Source organism: Meriones unguiculatus, chromosome 16, assembly GCF_030254825.1.
Source record: "Meriones unguiculatus strain TT.TT164.6M chromosome 16, Bangor_MerUng_6.1, whole genome shotgun sequence".
In the NCBI taxonomy this organism is placed as follows: domain Eukaryota; kingdom Metazoa; phylum Chordata; class Mammalia; order Rodentia; family Muridae; genus Meriones; species Meriones unguiculatus.
Window position 1 is genome coordinate 8,641,759 of NC_083363.1, and position 20,527 is coordinate 8,662,285.

Consider the following 20,527-nt stretch of genomic DNA (forward strand, 5'->3'; position numbering starts at 1 on the left):
TGAGGTAAATATGATTTTAAGAGCCAAGTAGATTATGAAGTGATATACTTGGGTGTCTAGTTGACAAGAAGTGGATTTGCTATAGCTAACTTGTCAACTGAATTCGAAATACCTAGAGCATTAGTGAAGTACACTTCTGAGTATCCCTCAAGAGCCTTTTCCTGACAGGATTAACTGAGGCGTGGAAGGGGGACGAACATGACAGGGGACAGGATGGACGGGACTCACCCAGAATATGGGCCACACTATTTCAAGGGCTAGGGTCTAGACTAAATAAAAAGTAAAAGTGGGGGGCTAAGTACTGGTGCTCATCTCTCTCTCTCTGTTTCCTGATCCATCCCCTGTGAGCAAGCAGCAGCCTCGTACTCCAGTTACCTAAGTCTTCCCTGCCATGACCGAGTACTCTCAAAACTGTGAGCCAAATTTAACTCTTCCTCCTTTAGGTAGCTTCTTCCCAGGTCTGACAGATAGGACAGCATTTCGAAAGTAATAAGGCACCTGAGATGTATCCCTATCCTTAGGAGCTCTTCTAGCGCATTTTAACCAGCCCTCCCTCCATGCCATCTTAGGGACCTAGAAAATGGCTGTCTCTGTACTATGCTTTAGTCTCCACACTCCTGCTGCTGGATGAATTTTAAGTGTTTGGTGTTTCTGCTCAACTGATAGACTAAAATAGTTCGGGCAACGACAACGCTGGCTTTGTCTCACCTACGGGCTCAACCCCTTCACAGCCAACTTAGCATCAGTTCATTTCGAAGCAGATTAGTAGGTCATTAACTTGACAAGGAGGAGAATCTATGCAAACAACAAAAAGACTGAGATACCCCACACTAGCACCCTGCCTCTAAATGCCACCTTGTCTTCACACACCCAGGGGAGAAGAGCCAGGTAGTACTACCTACAGATTCAGAGCAGCAGGCAGGCAACATGGGCCAGCATGGGGCACACGCTGCGGAGCGAGAGCTATCTGGACTTACACGTTTCCAGCATCTGGCTTCTCTCTCTGTCCATGTCTAACTGGCCCCACCGGACGACAGACTGTCAATAGAGAGTTGTGACATAGGACCAGTCTCCAAATACAGTGTTTAACATAAGCCAAGAGACAGAATACCAAACTATATTTACTGTTTACAGTAGTAAAGGACAACAAATAATGTACAAACTGGTGAGTACACACAACAGAGCCTACAGTCATCCCACCCAGGCCCCCGCAGCAAAACAGGAAACAAGAACATTTTCCTCAGGATTTTAAGCAAGCGAGAGATGGTAGGTCAGTGTCAGGTGACTATAAAAGGCAGAGACGGCCATCAAGCAGCAATGGATCCCTACAGAAGAATGACAGGCAGGAACTACGAACATTTAAACTGGTATAGACCCCACAATGCAGAACTGAAGTCACCCACCGCTGCATCATTTTAATACACATTTGTAGAGCGGCAGAGCATAATCCGTGAGAATGAGGTCACCTTTCCCTGGCTCTTTTGCAACCACACTTTAAAGCAGGTCTCTTACATAACATTGCTGTAAACTTGATACTTAACCAATTTACCCTTCTTATACAGAAACCATAATTATGTATTGGAACCACGTACTAGAAGAAATCTGAGGCCACATTCAATTTCCAAATGAGACATGGCAATTACTTTCTTCTTCACTATAAAAATGGAAGAGAGTGGGTTTCACTGTACCAACGTTACCCATGTACCAGATACCAAGCGGGGAGGAGGCATGTGCAGGAGTACTTCGGACACAGTCCTCCTCACATCTTTAAGAAGCATTGGTCTTTTCCCTTTACCATTTGCTTGACAAAGCTCAATTTTACAGTATTTCACATTTTAATATTCTGTCTCTACCAAATAGGTGGAATTCCGCCCCTCCCCCTCTCCACATCCCATAGGCATGCCCACTGGTTAATGTGACCTCCAGCTCTCTACTCGGTTAGGACAAGTCACACCAGAGGTGACCTCAGTTCTAGGGGTTAGAGTCAGGCCACAGGCTGAGAGACTACATCCAGCCCCAAGTTCTGGAGGAAAAAACATTTTAGGCATGGGAGGAGACAGAAATGAAAACAAAAACAAACCCCAAAACCTCACATCTCATTTCCCCTAAACCACACACTCTTGTTGGCCAAGTTACATAACACTCTCATCCCTGCAGTGTGGTCTGTAGTTCTCTCCAAGAGCATAGGAAAAGGAGAATCGCCCAGCGCCTCTGGCTTCTGCCGACTCTTCCAGGATTGGCGTGGCTGTGTGTTCACCATTCAATAGCAAATGTCAGGACAACGGTTGGGGTGGGGCCGGTTCCCTGGGGAAGCTGTTCCTCCCGTCTGCTGCTGGAATACGTCAATGGTGTCCTCATCTTCCATCTCCAGCTATTGGAGTTGCCCAGGGAGAGGGGACAGGAATGTCAGAAGTGAATACACCATGATACCATGCTCCCAAACAGCCTCCCCTACTCTAGGCACAGCCCTTGGCTGGAGTGTGGCATGTGGGGGGGAAAGGGGTCACTGTGGAGTCACAGTGACTCCCGACGTCTGACAAGATTCATAGAAGAATAATCAGCACTAAGAACTGAGAGAAAAGTGGGGTATTAAAACCAGACTCATCAGCCACAGAACACTCTGTGCACTTATAATGATGTCTACTGAATACGTTGCAACGTCAGCGTTTTCAAAGAGTTTTATACATTTTTAATGCGGGGGCACTCACACGAACTCGAGTCATCAGGTTTGGTGACTACTAAGCCAGCTCACCAGCCCCAGCATTTTTAAATAAACATTTTACAGTCACACACACAAAAATATCTATTATCCATTTGTCTTTTGTTTTTATATGTCTGTGTGTATAGTTGTAAGAGCTTATGTGCTCCATGTGCATGGAAGATTCTGCAAAGCAGAAGAGGGCGTCAGATCCCCTGGCACTGGAGTCAGAGATAGCTGTGAACTGCCATGTGGGTGCTGGGAATTGAACCCAGGTCCTCTGGAAGAACAGCCAGTGCCCTTTTTTATTTTTTATCTTTTTGTTGTTGTTGTTTTTGTTTTTGTTTTTTTTTTGAGACAGGGTTTCTCTGTGTAGCTTTGGCTGTCCTGGACTCACTTTGTAGACCAGGATGGACACGAACTCACAGAGATCCGCCTGCCTCTACCTCTCTGAGCGCTGGGATTACAGGAGTGCGCCACCACACCCAGCTTCAGCCAGGACTCAATCCCTAAGCTATCTCTATAACCTCATGTGAAAAGATAAAAAAAAAAAAAGAAATTTGAGACAGGGTTTCTCAAAACCTGGCTGTCCTAGAACTTGCTCTGTAGACCAGGCTAGCCTCAAACTCAGAGATCCACTTGCCTCTGACTCCTGAGTGCTAAAATTAAAGGCATGCGCCACTACCATCTGGCAAAAAATTGTTCTTAAATTTTTTTTATTTTTATGCGCACATATGTCTCAGATTCCCTGGGACTACAGCTACAGACAGCGGTTAGCATCATGTGGGTACTGGGAATCAAACCCAGGTCCTTTGCAAGAACAACAAATGTTCTTAACCATTAAGCCAACCTTCCAACCCCCCCCACACACAAAAATTTTAATATTTATTTTTTTTATCATGTTTACAATGTTCTTTCTGCATGTACACCTGCACGCCAGAAGAGGGCAGCAGATCTCATTATAGATGGTTGTGGGCCACCATGTGGTTGCTGGGAATTGAACTCAAGACCTCTGGATGAGCAGCTGGTGCTCTTAACATCTGAGCCACCTTGCCAGCCCTTTACAAAAAATATTTTGAATTAAAAAATTTAAAAACAGGACAAATCCCTAAGGTCTGACTCTAGTTCAAAGTTCAAAAAAGAGCAAGTGGCTGGCACTAAGCCCTCAGGACCACAGGAGCTGTGCACTCTGCCACAGCCTGAACATATGAATTCAGGGGCAATCATTAGTGATGGCCCCCGGTTCCTCAGGGTATGGGCCCTACAGTTGGACTCTATCTCCAAACAGCAAAAATATTTCTGACTGCCATTTATCTGAGGAAGCTGACCTCAAAGCATCAAAATCTGAAGCCTAATAATTAAAATAGTTGCGGAAACAAGCTACTTTGTTTGCACCTATCAATTATTCTCCAACAGTGTTCCAAACCAACACTGTTTAGATACTAAAAATGACACTTCATACCTGGGCTGGAGTGTCTGTTTCGTTGATTGGTTGCCCATCAAACCGGAATCGAATCTGCCTCATTGACAAGCCCTGGGGAAAAGGAAGAGAAAGCATTAGATGTTCCCAGACAACATGGCTTACCCTGAAGACATTTAAAACCAGTGTTGCTACAATGTTCTTGTGGAATATATACAATTCCGTAAGAATTCCTTGTTCATTCAAATGCTGATTTCTCTAACCCCCACTCTGATTTCATTATGATTTCCTTGACATTGCATTGTGATGCTTATCCATCTGATTTCATTGACATTGCATTGCATCACCTGTCTCAAATTTGTGTAAACTTTGTTCTCTGTATTGTCCATAAAACAACCAGCCACAATGCTGAGCAAGGGAGAGAATAGGGTGGGGCATCCTGGTCCTGAGAGGAGGAGAAGGAAGCAAGTGGGAGGAAGAAAGGAGAGCAAAGGTTGGCAGGAAAGGATTGGAACCAGGAGGAGAAATGAACTGAACCTAAGATATGACTAAAAGCAAGTAGAATGTGGGAAATCTGACTGGGAGGAAGCTATGCAGGCTTGGAGGCTTAAGATGGAGTAACTATTGCCCAGCATTGTGCTCTAGGTTAATTAAATAAATCCTAGTCTCTATGTGGTGATTCGGGTTCAGCTCGTTTAAGAATAACCACGGGTTAAGTAAAAGATAAATCAATAGTAAATATTAATATTTAACAACAAACCAGCAACAGTATTAGCATTTTGCATGTACACATGTGACCCAACAGAGCAGAAAGAGCCCTGGGAACCCCCAATCTGCAGCATGTGCTTGCTGCCCCAAACTAACCCATTCAAAAGTCTCCATCCAATTCCAACACCAGGCCTGCCCTAATTCCACCCCTCACTTCCTCTCAGAAGGGAAGCTAAGCCAAGCTCCTCCCAGACTTTCTATACTGCAGTACCATTTCCTCTTCTGGAAAGTTCCCAGAGAGAAACAGGTCAGGTGACCATAAGAGCCATAATCTGGAAGGCTGTGAAGAGCACAGCAGGAAGAAAAAAAAAAAAAGGTATTTTCCATCCCTTTGTGGATACATTCCATAAAAAGGGTATTTTCCATCCTGGAAGAATGGCAGTCTGTTTCAGCCTGTCTAGACAGAACAGGTGAATACCAGCAAGCAGAAACCCTAACTTGGCAGCTCTGCTATCCCTGAAACAGGACAGATGGGATAAACTTTGACTGTTTACTCAATCCTGAAGCCTCCCTGAGATGATATGAATGAAAAGGCAAGGCCTCCAGGAAGGAACCAGTACATGCTAGGTCTCTGCTGGTCGGCTGGAGTCTGAAGCCACAAGCCTAGGGACACTGGAGTCTCATGTGTGCCAGAGCCAAAACCTCAGGGTCCCAGCGATGGTGAGACTAGGAACCGTAGGCCAAGGAAGCTAGTAAACTTTTTGAAAGTTCACATGTAGGGGCTGAAGAGATAACTCAGAGGTTAAGAACACTTGTTCTTGCAGAGGACCAGGTTCAATTCCCGGCACCCATGTGGCAGCTTACAACCGCCTATAACACTTGCTCCGGTTCCAGGGATCTGATGTTCTCTCTTGGCCTTTGTGAACACCAGACAGACATGCATATGGCACAGACATACATGTGGCAAAACACCCACATACATAAAATAAAAATTAAAGTTCACATGAAAGTCTTTAAGGGTTCAAAGTCCCCTACAACCCTCAGAGGCCAAGAAGGCATCTCTCCCACAGCAATAAGCAGGACTTCCTAGAGATGTGGACTCAGAGCTCTGTCAATACATGTATGGCAAGCAGGTATCCAGGGCAGGCTAATAAAAGCCAGCATCCCTAATGTGCCTCAGAGGCCCCTCTGTCTTCCAGCTGCACCCCAGATGTTGGGTGCAGCCTGGAGGCATTCTTCCCCAGGATACAGTGCCTCTCAGATCAGCACCTGGGGCCCTCCAGAGCCCCCAGTTCTAACATAGCTCCCTGGTTCACTGTTTCACTCTTAAAAACAAGCAGAAACTGGAGGGCACTTAAGGAAAGACTGAAATAATGTGAGAACAGACCAGGGGAAGAAGAAAGCACCGTGCATGTTACAGAAATGATACAACGCTTCCCTGTGAGCCATCACGCCACACACTTAGAGATAAGGGGAAAGCTCTTCAATAAAATAGCATGTGGCCAGCCCTGGCTAATGCCCAAAGAGGAGGCAGCCTTAAATAGATTTTGCTAACTTACATACACCTTAGGCTTATGGATTCCACATACAATGTCATCCTTAAATCTTTTCCAGGTCCCAGCCCCAGGTTACACTTTGAGCAATTTAAACAGAGACAGGAGACTATAGATCTGGCCATGTGGACAGATGGGAGGTTTACACAGCAAAGATACTGCATATTGCCACAATTATTTTAAGTACACCAGTGCTGTTCTGTTTCAAATAGTTGTTGCCCGGGGTAATCTGCCCATCGGCAGCATTACGAGTTTCTCAGTAAGTGAACTGTTGGCTTTATGACAAGCCAAGACTGAGCACAGCACAGGCAAGGAATGAGCCTTGCACAAGCTCAGTGCAAGTGGTGGCCCACAGCATGTGTGGCTGACAAATGGGAGGGCACAGGGGGACGCAGTGTCAGCAGAAAGCAAAGGTGAGAAGAGTCTAGGGTCAAAACCTAGAAGACAGGAGGACAAGGGCGCTATTTGCCGGGCTTGAGAGGCAGGAAGAAAAAAGGCACGACGCACTGCCTTGCAGAGTAGTCCTAAAAAAGTCCAAAGTCGGGAACTGTGTAAGTCAGGGCAGTAAAATAAAAGGACAGCAAACAGTCGTCTTTGCGAGCACTTAGGGCAACCTTGTACCACCATGCTGAGATGTCACTGCCCGCACAAAAGGGCAGAGCCACCCGCGAGAGCCACCAGAAGGCAGAGCTCAAACAGGAACTGGCACCTAGGTCTAAGCACAGCAAGGCAGGCAAGACACTGAGGTGGACAGTGTAGGAACAAGCCAGACCAGGGGCCCGAGGACTTCCAGGTGGGCTGGAACACACCCACCTACCAAAAGGTTCTCAGTAAGAATGAACTAGATGGACAGTCCGGGGCAGAATGCGTGTGAGAGCGAGTTCACAAGGACGCTGACAGCAGATGGTCACTACTGGGGAGGAAGGACAGTCAGCTTGCTACTCTGAAATGGTAATGAAGGGACAGGATCAAGCGTTTCCTTACCTTCCTAAATAAGATTAAAAAAAAAAAAAAATCAAATCACCAGCGAGGGCAGCACACACAAACGTAACTGGGTGGATGCCAGCGAGAGAAATTCGAACCAGCACTGATCCCACATCTGGACACACCGCAGGGTACCCCCAGACCCATGTGCTGGCCGATGGGAATGTGCCACCACTGCAGTCTGCTCAGGCCCTAAGATCCACTTGTCCACTTGTAGGAACCCAGGGAGACACACACTCTAAGGGACATGCAGATACCAAGGCCCAGGGCAGCAAGGGCAAGCATGCAATACCAGCAGCTCCCCCGCCCCCCAAGGGACTACTTCAGGGAGGAAGGCCCCATTCCCCCATGGGGCTCTGCCTAGGACTCCTGCCTCTGGCCAGCACACACCTGCCTCTCGCAGTAGGCCTTCATCAGCTTGCTCAGTGGAGTGTGTCTCTTGATCTTGAACTGTACCACTGAGCCATCCTGCCCCGCCACTTTCAGGTTGATGTGGTCATTCTCTGTCTTCACTCCCTCCTGCAAGGCACAGAAAATGGGTCTCAAAAGCCATCTCAGAAGGAACAGGGTTTACAGCACTGGTAATGGTTGTTTTAAGTCGTTAAAACCAACCTACTTCTTAGAATTCCCCCAGCAGCTCGGCGTTGCTCCTGTGACTGCCTTATTTTCAGTGACTTTATTTTTAACCTACGTTTGTTAAGCGCGGTGACAGGAACTGCAGTGCAAAACCAGTATCCTCGCAGACAACCAGTTCAAAGGCAAAAACTGCTTACTAAATCAAGAAAGCCAAAGAACACCCATCTTGATTTTAAAAGTACTCATGAGGCTAGTTTTTTAAAAAGACAACATAAGCCCGAGAGTGGGGGACTGGGGGATCCAGTGAGTTGGCACAGTAAAGGCTGTGTTCCCTTGGGCTCTCACGTCTCAGACTGTGCTATTTCTTCTAGGGCTGCGTATGGCTCTAAAGAAAACTGTGTGCTCAGCCTGCACAAGGCCCTGGGTTCTACCCCCATACTGGAGAAAAAACTCCTTTTGAACAGCAGTAGTTTTTATGCAATCGTGATACATGCAAGCTGCTGGACAAAGGCAAAGTGAGTGCTTCTTGTTGCCTGGAAATACATTTTGAACAAAAGTTTATGTGAGCCACCATGTGGTTGCTGGGAATTGAACTCAGAACCCTTGGAAGAGCAGCCAGTGCTCTTAACCTCTGAGATATATCTCCAGCCCCCAAAAGTTTGTATTATGGGCCACAAAGCCAAGTTTGGGGCTGTTCAGTCTGAAAGGGGATGGGCATACTCGGCCCATTTCAGCCACAGCAGGATACAGGAGTACATGGGAACTTTTTAAAAAAAGATTTCATTTATTTATTTATTTATTATGTATATAGTGTTCTACCTATATGTATGCCTGTACGCCAGAAGAGGGCACCAGATCTCATAGATGGTTGTGAGCCATCATGTGGTTGCAAGGAACTCAGGACCTTTGGGAAAGCAGCCAGTGCTTTTAACCTCTGAGCCATCTCTCCAGCCCCCACAGGAACTTTTTATTTTAATGTGTATGAGTGTTTTGCCTGCATGTATGTCTGCGCATCTCATGTAGGCAATACCCACGGAGGCCAGAAGAGGGCGTCAGATCCTCTATGACTGTATGTTACCAATCAAGCACGTGAATGCTGGGAATTGAACCAGGTCCTCCGAAAGACCAGTCGGTCCTAACTGCTGGGCAGTCTCTCCAGACTTGGGAACCATTTATTTATTTATTATTTTATGTGTTTTGCCTGCATGTATGTCTGTGTGAGGGTGTCAGATCTTGCTTGGTGTTACAGACAGTTGTACGCTGCCAGGTGGGTGCTGGGAATTGAACCCAGGTCCTCTAGAAGAGCAGTCAGAGCCCTTGGCCTCTGAGCCATCTCTCCAGGCCCCAGAGAACCACTTTAAGGAAACAGATCCCTTGCTCTACTTTCAGACGAAATTTTCTCCAGTCTTCACACCAGCTCCCCCCCACACACACACCATACACACACAGCCCATGGTTCAACTGAGCAGGCTACATAGAAAACACCCTACTCCCTTGGATGTCCTCTGCAACTTTTTTATTCCTGGAGAAAATGGTAGAACAGTGTCAGGAACCGGGTGCGGGTGCAAAAAGCAGCCTGCCCTGCACTGTGTCCTAATGGTGTTGGGTAGGAGCATAGCTCTTTCTAGCCTGAGAAATGATTCCCAGGTGAGAGGCTCCTGCAAAGACCTGAAGGGACCATTCTCCCTGGAGCACCATTCTCTCATCTCTCCCGTGTGAGACTTCCTACCCATTCACGCGAAGGACACCAGTGACTCAACAGCATTGCTCAGAGAGCTTGGCACCTGCTCCAAAGTGAGAGAAAAAGTGAGCAACACAAGTGAGAAGCATGAACAACTCCAGGCCCCAAGATGCACTGACTTCTAACTCCCCACAAAAAAAAAAAAAAAAAAGGATGGGTATGTTCAAAATGGAGGTAGGAATCAGAACATCAAATAAACAGAAATGCCAGAAGAGATGCTTCCCAGGCATCTTTCCCTCCAACAGCAGGGTGGCTGGCTCAGTCCAGAAGCTCTCCAATCAGCAAGTCAACTCAGAAGTTACAGAGGAATGAGGACTTAGCACAATGACTGTACACACCTGTAACCCCAGCACTCCTGGGTATAGGTCAGGGCCAGCATGAGCAACACTGGGAAACCCTGTCTCAAAACAAGGCAAAACAAAACAAAGGCTGGCCAGGCTTTGTGGCACATTCCTTTAAGCCCAGCATTCGGGAGGCAGAGGCAGGAAGATCCCTGCCAGCTTGCGGACAGCCTGGTCTACATAGAGACCTTGTCTAAAAAAAAAAAGAAAGAAAAGAAAAGAAAAGAAAAGAAAATGGGGTGGCGGTGGGAAGGTACACTAGAGGGGCACCTGCTGAATAAACAAAAGGCCCCGGGTTGCATCAGCAGCACTACAAAACAAACAGAAATAAAAACATAACACCCTGTTGTCACTAACCTGGAGAGGCAGAAGGCACCATACCAGGCATTCACTTCCTGCCCGGCCTCATTAAAAGGAAACCAACTACAGAGCATATAAACTAAGCGTTTATTCTTGGCCCAGGACTCATACGCGCTCCTTCAACATCCGGGATGGTGCAGGCAGGACCCAAGACTAAGCTGAAATTAAAGGTAAGGGTTCCCGCAGGCAAGATATGACTGGGTTCAGCTGCTTCGCATGGTACCAAGAGAGTGGTCATCCCTAGGTCGGAGAACGGCACTCAATGCCAGGCTCCAACGTTTATCTTCCCACTGGATAAAACTAACTCAAGCAAGGCAGGTGAGCGTGAGAAGAAAAAAAAAATTGTTTAATTAGGAATGGGCAACCCTGGCCTTTCCACGCACTAATAGCAGAGACCACCGCGATGGAGCGGGAGGGCAGCCGGCCGGGCGAACAGTGTAAGCTTGGAGCGTCCAGCTTTGCTCCTGCACCGGAGCGGCTTCCCGAGCTCCCGCTGAGCCTCACGCACGGCACCGCGCGCGAACCTACGCACCCTGAAAAAGAAGGATGGCCCCGTCTAGCAGGGAAGACGGAGAGACCCGCTAACCAAGTTCCAGCACCCTCAGAACATCCAAGTTCCGGGTTCTCGGGCCGTGGGGCGGGGCAAGATTCGGGGCGGGGCCACACTGGGGGCGGAGTCCTGGCGTGGCGGGAGGCACGGCTGAGGGTGGGTCTAAGGGGTGGGGCGGGGCCAGGATGAAGCTCGGGGCGGGGTGCGACGCCGGTGGGGGAGGGGCGCGGGCCGTGGGGGGAGGGGCGCGGAGGGCCGGGCGCGGCCCCGCGGGCCTTGTTTGCGCGCGGCTCGGCCTGCTTCCTGCGGAATCTGCTGCGGCTTGCGCACGGGGCTTACCTTGGGCTTCTCTTCCGACATGTTTGCGCGGCGACGGCGGCGGCAAGCGCAGCGGGAACCGATGGCACTGGAGCAGGCGAGTCACGCTCTCTGCCCCGCCGCTCTCCCGCCGCAAGAATCGCGGGGCCGCGCTTTATCCCTAAATCCTGGCGCGCCGGTTGGCCGCGCAGAGTCACGTGGTGGCGCGCGTGCACGAGGCGCGCGCCCTGCGCCTCGGGTGCGCGCTGGCCCGCCGCGATTCCGGAGGGTTTCAAATGCGTCACGGGGCGGGTCATTCGCCCGGGCGCGCGCAGATCCCGGGGACGCGCGACTCAAGGTCCTGGGCACAGAGACCCCGGATATGGGTACAAGACTTCGGTTGCCACTCAGGGCTCAGGGCAGGAGGACTGGGATGCATGGGAGGACTAGGGGCTGTGTGATAGGTCAAGAGCCAGAGCAACGCTCTGGCCCTACCGACCCTCGTGTCGTCGTAGTCAGGGAGCCACTTTGCCACCCATGCCTGGCTACTTTTTCTTACATTTCTTGCAGGCTACATTTGGGGAAGAGAAGGCGAAGAAACTCAGGGCCATCAGGCTAATCCTTTCAGGTGGTCCGGGAAGACCAGGAAGAGGTTGGTTACCAGGCATCCTTTATGGGCCACGCAGTTACAAAACAGGCCTGTGGCCTTGCATTTGAATGTCACAGCGGGGCTCATGTCTGGAAGAGGCATCCTTTGAGGACACAGGATGGCCTCTGTTGGCCAGCACATAACTCCTGCTTCATCTTTTCCCATCTGACTTTCTAGGTAGGGTGGACCAACCTCCGAAACGGCATTCCCAAGATGGCTCCAGGAGGTAAATGCCTCTTCCCCTTCATTCTCTGTATCTACCCTTCCCCCTCCCAGAGTAGCCACTAGGTGGCTAGGGTAAGGTAGGGAAGAGTGTCGTGCAAAGGAGGCCTCCCTTTTGACCCACCATTTGCCTAGTTTCTAGAATGCTGTTGTGGACACTAATAACCCATTTTACACAGGAGGACGCTAAAACACCTCAGAGTTTAAGAACATGCCTAAGGAGTCAACCTGGTAAGCAGGACAGGTGTAGCCTGAGCACTCACAGGGAGCCGGAGCAACATGCTGGTAGAGCAGTCAGGGAGCACTAGCTGTACCTTGGCATGGGTTCTTAGAATGCAGTCCACCTGCCCTCAAAACAGACCAGTCAGGATGGACAGTCACCTACAGTAGTCCCAGGAGGCTGCTGGTGGCCATCTTCCAGAAGCACACAGCAGCCTCCAGAGAATTGGTGGTCTCGATCTGACAGAAGTATGTTTCTGTTCCATGAAAAGGCCACCCATTTCCTGGTAACACTGCAAAGCCAGATGTCTGTGAGCCCAACCTTTTTAGCCTCCTTCGCCTGTACCCATGACCTTTCTCGGGAAGTTTGTCAAGGTCTTTCCATAAAGACCCATTTGGAACTCATCCCTCATGCCAGTCAGACTAAGGTTTGGGTCCTCCTCAAGTACAGTCCATGCTCAGCCTTAGCTGAACATATCTCTGGAATGTCCAGCCCAGGCTGTGTATCTGAGAGAAAGGAACTCCAGAAACCAGCCCTACTGAAGCAGTTGTCAGGGGTCAGAGCACACCTTCCCTCCATGATGGCTATGAGTGAGTCTGGGTAAGTATAGAGGAATTTTAGTTCAGGACATGGTTGTTCTGGCAAGAGATCACATCCGAAGATCTTCTAGGTCTGTATGATCCAGCTGGAATACAAACATGCCTTTAATCCAGGAGACAGAGGCAAGCAGATCTCTGAGTTCAAGGGGAGCCTACCATAGAACAAATTTCAGGTAAAAAAAAAAACTTGAATCCGGGTGTGGTGGTTCACACCTTTAATCCCAGCACTTGGAAGGCACATGCCTCTGATCCCTGCACTTGAGAGGTAGAGGCAGTTTTACCAGGACAGATATACAGAGTCAGGTTAAAAAGAGAACAAGCTAGATATAGGTGAAGACAGGAGTCAGACGTTTAGAAAAGAGTGTAGGAGTTATCTTGAGGCCAAGCAGAGCAGCAGTTCAGAAAGGCCAGATTGAATAAATCAGCTGGGAAAGGAGTGTAAGCCAGACAGCTGAATTGAGTGAGCCAGCTATGAGTTGAGAAAGAACAAGAAAAGGTGAGCTTATTAAGCAGGTAAGTCTCAGAGGCAAAAATAAAAAGGCCTAAATTAGATTGTATGGAGGCTGTAAGCTTCCAGGACTAGGCCTAGGTTAGCAGACAGAGGCAGTAAGTCTTTGAGAAGGCCTAGGTTAGCAGACAGAGGCAGTAAGTCTTTGAGAAGGCCTAGGTTAGCAGACAGAGGCAGTAAGTCTTTGAGAAGGCCTAGGTTAGCGGACAGAGGCAGTAAGTCTTTGAGATGACCATTGAAACAGATGAATAAAAGTTACTTTTACAGGTAGGCAGTGTTCAGACCACAGTGTACCCTCAGCTCCAAGATGCCATGCATTATAAAGTGTTGCATAATCGCTTGCAGGATACAAGGATTGAATTGTTGTGGTCTGTGGCTTAAGGAATCTGTTGCCAAGCTTTCAGAGTACAATGTGTACGCCTCAGGGTGGATGAGGTCACACCTAAGTGGGCTACAGCATGAAGAAGCCACATCGTGATCCATTCACACGCTCCTTGAGGAATGATGGTCTTGTACACTGTGTATTCAAATGCTGATTTCTGTGCCCCTGAGATCTTGTTTTCAGTCCGGACATGGGCATTGTCATGTCTATGAAGAACGGTTCTCCTGTCTCAGGGTTGTGTAAAAATTGTTCTCTGTTGTCTCTGATTGGTTAATAAAGAAACTGGTCAGCCTATAGCTTGGTGAGAGAGGACAGGAGGAGGGACTTTCATTCCCAGTGGAGGGCTGTCAGGTAGAGACCTGAAGAAGAAGGTAAGAGAGAGGTCACCCGCCATGAGGACAAAGATGGAGCAGAAACAGCCAAGGTGAGGTGAAGATGGCAAGTAACATGGGGCACATGGCTGAGAAGTAGCCAGACTAGTATAGATGGGTTAGAATAGATCAGTATCTGCCCAGCTGTAGTGCTTTAAAGCTGATTAATAAATCTAACAGCTCTCTCTGTCATTATTTGGAAGCTAGAATGGGTAACAGAAAAAACATACTACTTTTACACACACTGAAAACCTACCATTGTGAAAAGTGGACAATTGATGATAACAGGAAGACACTCACACCTGTATGTTTTTCAAAGCCTGTTCTCAAGCTATCAAGATATAAAGACCTATTGGGGAAGTGAAGAGTTCAGCAGTTTACAGAACACACTGTTTTTCCAAAGGATCTGAGTTTGAATCTCAGTTTGAATGTCGGGCAGCCCACCATTACCTGTAACACCAGCTTCAGAACATCTGGTACCTTCTGGCCTCCATAGGTACTGCAGTCAAACATGCCTATCCACACAGAGATAAACATATACACACTTAAAAATAAATAAATAAATGAATAAATAAATAAATAAATAAATAAAAGTAAAAAAACTTGTCCTGAGGAGGCCCCTTGCACACGGACAGGGCCTTAGCATGACTTTGGCTACCTGAGAATAGTGGCTTGCTTGGTGTGGAGCATCCCAGCCTACCTTCATTCAGCAGACCCAGACACCCCATAATAAGCTGAGTTGCACACACACCTGGCCAACACTCCCCCAAGGAAACAGTTGAGGGCAAAGAACACTATCCAGAGAAGATGAAGAACTGGAAGATCTGTAGTAGCATTGCTGAATTAGGAGGGCCATGGGCTGTGGAACTTTGAAAAGGAAGTCATAGAATCACAAAGGAGGAGAGGGACACAAGGAAACTGAAGCTCTGTGGATCAATTCAAGTATGCATTCAATTGACAGAAATCTCAGAGAAAGAAAAAGGAACAAAGGCAGGACACAATTGAATACATTTCTCTAGACTAAAGAGTTATGTATTTTTCTTTTTTTTATTTGTTTTTTTTGAGACAGGGTTTCTCTGTGTAGCCGCAGCTGTCCTGGACTCACTTCGTAGACCAGGCTGGCCTCAAACTTATAGAGACCCACCTGCCTCTGCCTGTGTCTGCCTCCCAGAGTGCTGGGATTACAGGCATGCATTTTACTTATATTCTTGGTTAAAAGCCTAGCCTTTAATGGCTAAGTGATCTCTCCAGCCCTATGTACATATTTCTAATAGACTAACTACATATATGTACAAATGGAACGCACCTTCAAGTACCGAACAGCCAGTGGAGAAGGTTCGAGCTGAGGGACTCTGTAAGTATAGATTCTAAAGGTTCCTTGCAGTGAAGGGCACCCTGTTGCCTCCACCAGCCGCTGGACACGGAGGTGCACACCAATGATCCTAGCACATGGGGTGGAGGCAGGAAGATCATGAGTTTGGAGGCTAGCCTGCACTTTAAAGTCCTTATCTAAAACTAACTTTAATTTTTTTCTTAAAGATACCAGGTAGCCACCAACAAGGAGACTTTCTCTGAGAGAAGAGAACTCAAGAAAGAGAGGGTGCCACCTTGACTTCCTCCCAATGATGGACCTGGAACTGAGACCCAAATGAACCCTTCCTTGCTTCCTTCCTCCTTCCTTTCTTCCTTCCTCCCTGTAGCTTTCATCAGGGTTATTTTGCCACAGCAGCATGAAAGGAACCTAGGACAAGCCTGAAAGAACAAGAGCTACAGCTGAGGAGAGAGGCTGGGTAGCTAGCTGTGTGCTCAGCCTTCGCAGTCCCAAGACCAGCCCAGGCAGTCCAGTTGCAGTCTGCGCAAAGCTCGTCTGTCCTTCTTCCCACCTGCGACCTAAAGCAGAAAGATGTGGACAGAAACAGCGTAGAGGTGCCGTGCAAGGACTCCACCTAGCTGATGCGTTCTCGTTCACAGTGTCCAGAACTAGAGTTTACAAAGAAAACCCTCTCGCCCAGTCCAGGAGACAGATCCATGAGAAATAAACCCACAGGAGAGGGCATAGACTTAACAAGACAGACTGGAAAGTAGCCATGATTAATATGTCCAGGAAATGGATTTGGAGACAGAACTTTTGCACAGAGAAGTGGAACGTATTTCAGGATTCAGTTGAAAATTCAAAACAGAAATTAACTAAATTTGAATTCACTGGATGATCTCAAAAACAGATTTGATCCAGTGAAAGAGATGATTAGTGAACTGGAAGATAGGACAGAAGGAAATCTTCAGACAGGAAGTGTGTGGAGCATACAGTGAGACAGGCCTGTGACGTGGGCCCACGGCACAGGTCCAACTTTGGTAAGTCCCTGGGTGAGAGAAAACAATGTGCAAGAAGTAATATTTGGAAGGCATAATAAAAGAGGATTTTCAAAACTGACCAAAGAGCAAGCACAGGTTGCAGAGAGAGCATCCATCCAATAGGAAATCCCCCAAACCAGCAGCTCTTTTCAGAAGAGTAAAGCCAAAGATAGTTCAGTTGTCATTTGCTTAGGTGTCCGCTGTTCACAAAGCAAGGCTGTTCCCAGAGAAAACGAAGGAGTCCCATCTGAGTTTTCAACACAAGTGATGGAGAGTAACATCTCAGAGTGCTGAGAGGAACTGCCAAGGAGAAGCTTCTACCAATGAAAGAGTTGCATGCAGCAGCAGGTGGAGCTGCTTCAGGAAACTGCAAGAAATAAGCATATGCTAAAGGAAATTTGGTGACAGGATTTCTTCAGCAAAGGAAACCTAGACGTACAGGAAGGAACGAGAATCACAGAGGGTACTTTTGAAGGAAAGTGACAATGACAGAGACAAGAGTGGACGTGTCAGCAGGAGTCCTAAACAAAAGTAGAATTCCATTCAGAGTAAGATCTACCGGGAAAAGGGACAACTGAGGTTCTGTGGTGTGGAAAGTGGTGAGAGGTAAGTTAGGTTAGTTCCCAGTCATTTGAGCCTTGAAACCCATGATGGGAGGAGAGAACTGTCTCCTAAAAGTTGTCTTCTGATGACCAGGGCATGTGCACACCCATGCACACACGCCTGTGTGGGAGCACTCACAAGCCAACATGCCATTAACAGTTTACTGCTGGAAGCACAAATGGAACTCATGACTGAGAAAATCAGGCAGGACCTGTGTGGCGTTGGCCAGGCTGCATACCGCAACAAAATCTGAAGTGATCTCTTTCCTAGAAGGACAAGTTTTGTGGTGTATTTTCTGACATTAAAAAAAAAAAATAGCAAGCAACAAAGCCAGTAAAACTTGTTATTTAATGCTTAACATCTGGTGGACTGTAAAAAAAAAAAATGCAACCACTGGGATTGACACCCCAGATAATCATATGCAGCAGGCAGAAGAGTAGGGAGTGGGAGAGGTAGAGAGAGAGAGAGAGAGACAAGCCACAGTCCTTGCCTGGCTCACAATGTAAACATGTAGCTAGGTATTAGACAGGTGCTAACAGAATGATGGGAGTTTAAAAACATAAAAATGTTCAAGTTGTGAATGTGCTTTGCTGTGTCGATATTCCACTTCAATGAACAAGAGTTGGGCAAAGGGAAAAAGAAATAGGATTAGTTCAAGAAACGTGGAAATAACTTCCAAACAATGAGGGATACAGTGGCACAGGCAAACTCAAGCCAGGTAACCAGTTTGGAGATGTAAGGGAGTTCTGGAAGTCACAGCATAAGGCGTTTCCTCAGTGCTGATACGAATGACAGGTCCCCCGCCTTCACTTGTGTTCATGGTGTGAAAGTGGTTACCATCCGTGCTGTTTACACACAGGGCCAAGATGATGCAAACACTGGGTGGTCCTGCCCAGACTGTACAAATTGGGACAGTGCTACTGTCCTTCAAAGAGGAAGAGCTAATGATTTGCAGAGTCAGGGCTGTCAAACCCATCACAGAGCTGGATCAGCAGGGTGGTCAGCCAGCTGGAACCCAGGCAGAGAACAGACAGTGAACCCAAAAACAAAACACATGAAAAGAAGGGTTTTCCATGGAAGCGGGCTAGAAGACTTGAGATAAAGTATTGGCAGATCACTGCTGAAGGGCAGATGTGGACTGGAATGGAGCCGTGGGCCACGTGGTATGGGAACTGAGGACGCTGTGCAGACACCATCAGTATGTTGCCCTCACTGGAAGAACAGGGCAGAGCCGTGCCAGGGAAGACCATGGCTTGTCGGGACGCCCTTGGAGGCTGGAAGGGCACAGCCCTAATCCACCATGGCTCCCTAGACAAAGGAAGCTCCAACAGACCTAGACTTCAACTATAATGTAGGATAACCCCAGCACCCAAAGCTGTTAGCACAGCATAATATACCCTACCATCATGTCTGCACGACTCTTAAAACATCAGAGCAAATTCAGCAGCTTCATGGCATGCCGACATCCCATTCTGCCTGTCTCCACCTACACCAGGGAGGGCCATTTGCTCTGCTCAGTGCTCTCAACCCAAAGAGGTCTCATCTAGAAAGGAGACTTACTAGATATGTGATGTTCTCTGAGGAAGCTAGGTGTGTGCTGAAGATCCTCCTGATGGTGGGTGGAATGCTGCAGATCCAGAGCCCAAACCATCTTGACCTTAACTTCAGTGCTCTCTGAGTCTGACCCAACATTTTTGTGACAATTACAGAAAACTTACAGAAGTGTTGACTTACCATACTTCTGGCTTCTACCTAAGGCTAAGAATGTCACTGAGAGTATCTGAGAGACTGGGGCTATTCACACAACCACTTGCAAGGTGGAACACGTCCCCCAGGGCAAACTCAATCCAGGTTCCTGGGACATGACCACGCACATCTAGCTCAGAGTAAACTCTTACCCTGCTTGGAGCAAATACCATTTTGCACTGACACGGCTATCTCTTAGCTTGTTGAGGTGCTGTGTAAATATCAACCATGCCAAGCCCCACCTTGCCGCAGGCTGCTTAAGTCATCATCCCTGGGTCAGACATGGGGGTCGGGTTGTAACTTTCTGAGGGAGTTCAAAGGAAGCAGATGCTGAAACCAGGTCTCAGAGGTAGGTCTTCAGGTTGGAGGGTCTCTCAAGGTCACAGTGTGTGGAGTGGGGGGTGGGGGTGTTTGTGGGAGGGAAGCAGAGCAGGAAGAAAAGCAAAGGCTGAAAAAGCCTGGGCTAGCATGTTCAGGGACCCAGTGGCTTCTCCTAAGAAAGCCAGGACAGAGGGGGTGGGTCATACCGGCATGGCTGGTCACTCTGGCTGTGGGCCCTACCCAGGATGCACTGCTGACCAGCGCTGAACAGATAGATGCCTATTGCAGAGTCTTTTCCTCTGGCCGCACGGCTCCCCTAGCTCTCCACTTTAATCAAGCTCCCCCTGGCTGTGGATGGTACCAGTGTCTGTGGAACACCTTTTCCACAACACTGAGGTGGAGCACGAGACAATGACAGCCCTGGACCGAGCCTGTCTGAGCCCCAGCTAGGAGCCTACCCTGCCTCCCTTTGCTTGAGCTCCAAAGGCAGGACTAGAACTCAATGCCCAGGCCGCCTCTCCTACAAAGTGGAAGACTGCCTACCCTGTGAATACCACTTGTGGGACTGAGGGCTGGATACAGGTGACAGGTGAGGTCCTGACCCAGCCAGCTGACAGCACCCATGGCTGTTTTGGGTGAGGCACGGCATTTCATGTTGGGGAGAAAGGGCTGATGTACCTACCTCCACCCAAGCATGCCCCCCTGTCTAAAGACACAGGAAATTGCGTTGTAAACCTTTCCTCAACCCAACTGCACTGTTTTTCTGCATGAGTGATTATGAAAGCCCAAGTTGAGGATATCCTTGGATTTCAAGCATTTCCCAGGTAGCTCCCCTGGAACACTGAAAGGTTCAACTCATCCAGTATCTTGCCCCCAGAACTTCCTTCCCTAGGTCTTCCCACACTCACCCAGAATTTCCTAGGCAGTTATCACTTATGGTGACAATTGCTAACATCCTTTGCCAAGAGTGACTAACCTACGAAGGAAGGCCTGTGGTCCCAGGACAAGGCTGGGTGAGTGGGCTCCCACCTGCTCAGTGATCTGTCCTCACTTCCTTGGTCTGCAGTCTAGGCAGGGTGCTGTTTGCAGGAATGACACTTTGGATGTGCCCGTCCCAGGACTTGTGCTTGCTGGAAACAGGCCAGTCCAGGCACATGCCTCAAGAGAGCAGACAGGCTGCTGACAGCCTCCTTTTTGCTTCGCATTTCAGGAGAATCACTATGTTCTGGTTCTTGCTTTTGCAGGCCAGTCCCTTACTCTAGTGTTAGCCTGAAAGCAAGGTAGTCAATTTCCATCCCCAGGCCCCTATGTCTCCTTTTCCTCTAC

At 48.2% G+C, this 20,527-nt stretch overlaps 1 protein-coding gene and 1 long non-coding RNA gene across 2 annotated transcripts; one reads left to right on the plus strand and one right to left on the minus strand.

Moving 5' to 3' along the window:
- Positions 1-1,101: 1,101 nt before the first annotated feature.
- On the minus strand, positions 1,102-11,426 carry Sumo3 (small ubiquitin like modifier 3). Its single transcript, XM_021630978.2, has 4 exons — positions 11,271-11,426; positions 7,754-7,882; positions 4,161-4,232; positions 1,102-2,371 (listed from the first exon to the last, which is right to left on the minus strand). The coding sequence occupies exons 1-4, from the start codon at positions 11,289-11,291 to the stop codon at positions 2,261-2,263; spliced, it is 333 nt and encodes a 110-aa protein (XP_021486653.1). The 5' UTR covers positions 11,292-11,426; the 3' UTR covers positions 1,102-2,260.
- Positions 10,482-19,125, plus strand: LOC110545082 (uncharacterized). The gene is made up of 4 exons (XR_002476229.2): positions 10,482-10,551; positions 11,799-11,880; positions 12,055-12,103; positions 15,719-19,125. It is a non-coding gene; the product is annotated as an uncharacterized LOC110545082 (long non-coding RNA).
- The last annotated feature ends 1,402 nt before the right edge of the window (positions 19,126-20,527 follow it).

Excerpts from the sequence above, each read along its gene's own strand:
- Sumo3 (XM_021630978.2), bottom strand. The coding sequence starts at position 11,291 with ATGTCGGAAGAGAAGCCCAAG. Across the intron at positions 7,883-11,270 it reads TGTCGGAAGAGAAGCCCAAG|GAGGGAGTGAAGACAGAGAA; the intron begins GTAAGCCCCGTG and ends TGTGCCTTGCAG. Across the intron at positions 4,233-7,753 it reads AGGCCTACTGCGAGAGGCAG|GGCTTGTCAATGAGGCAGAT; the intron begins GTGTGTGCTGGC and ends CCTTTTCCCCAG.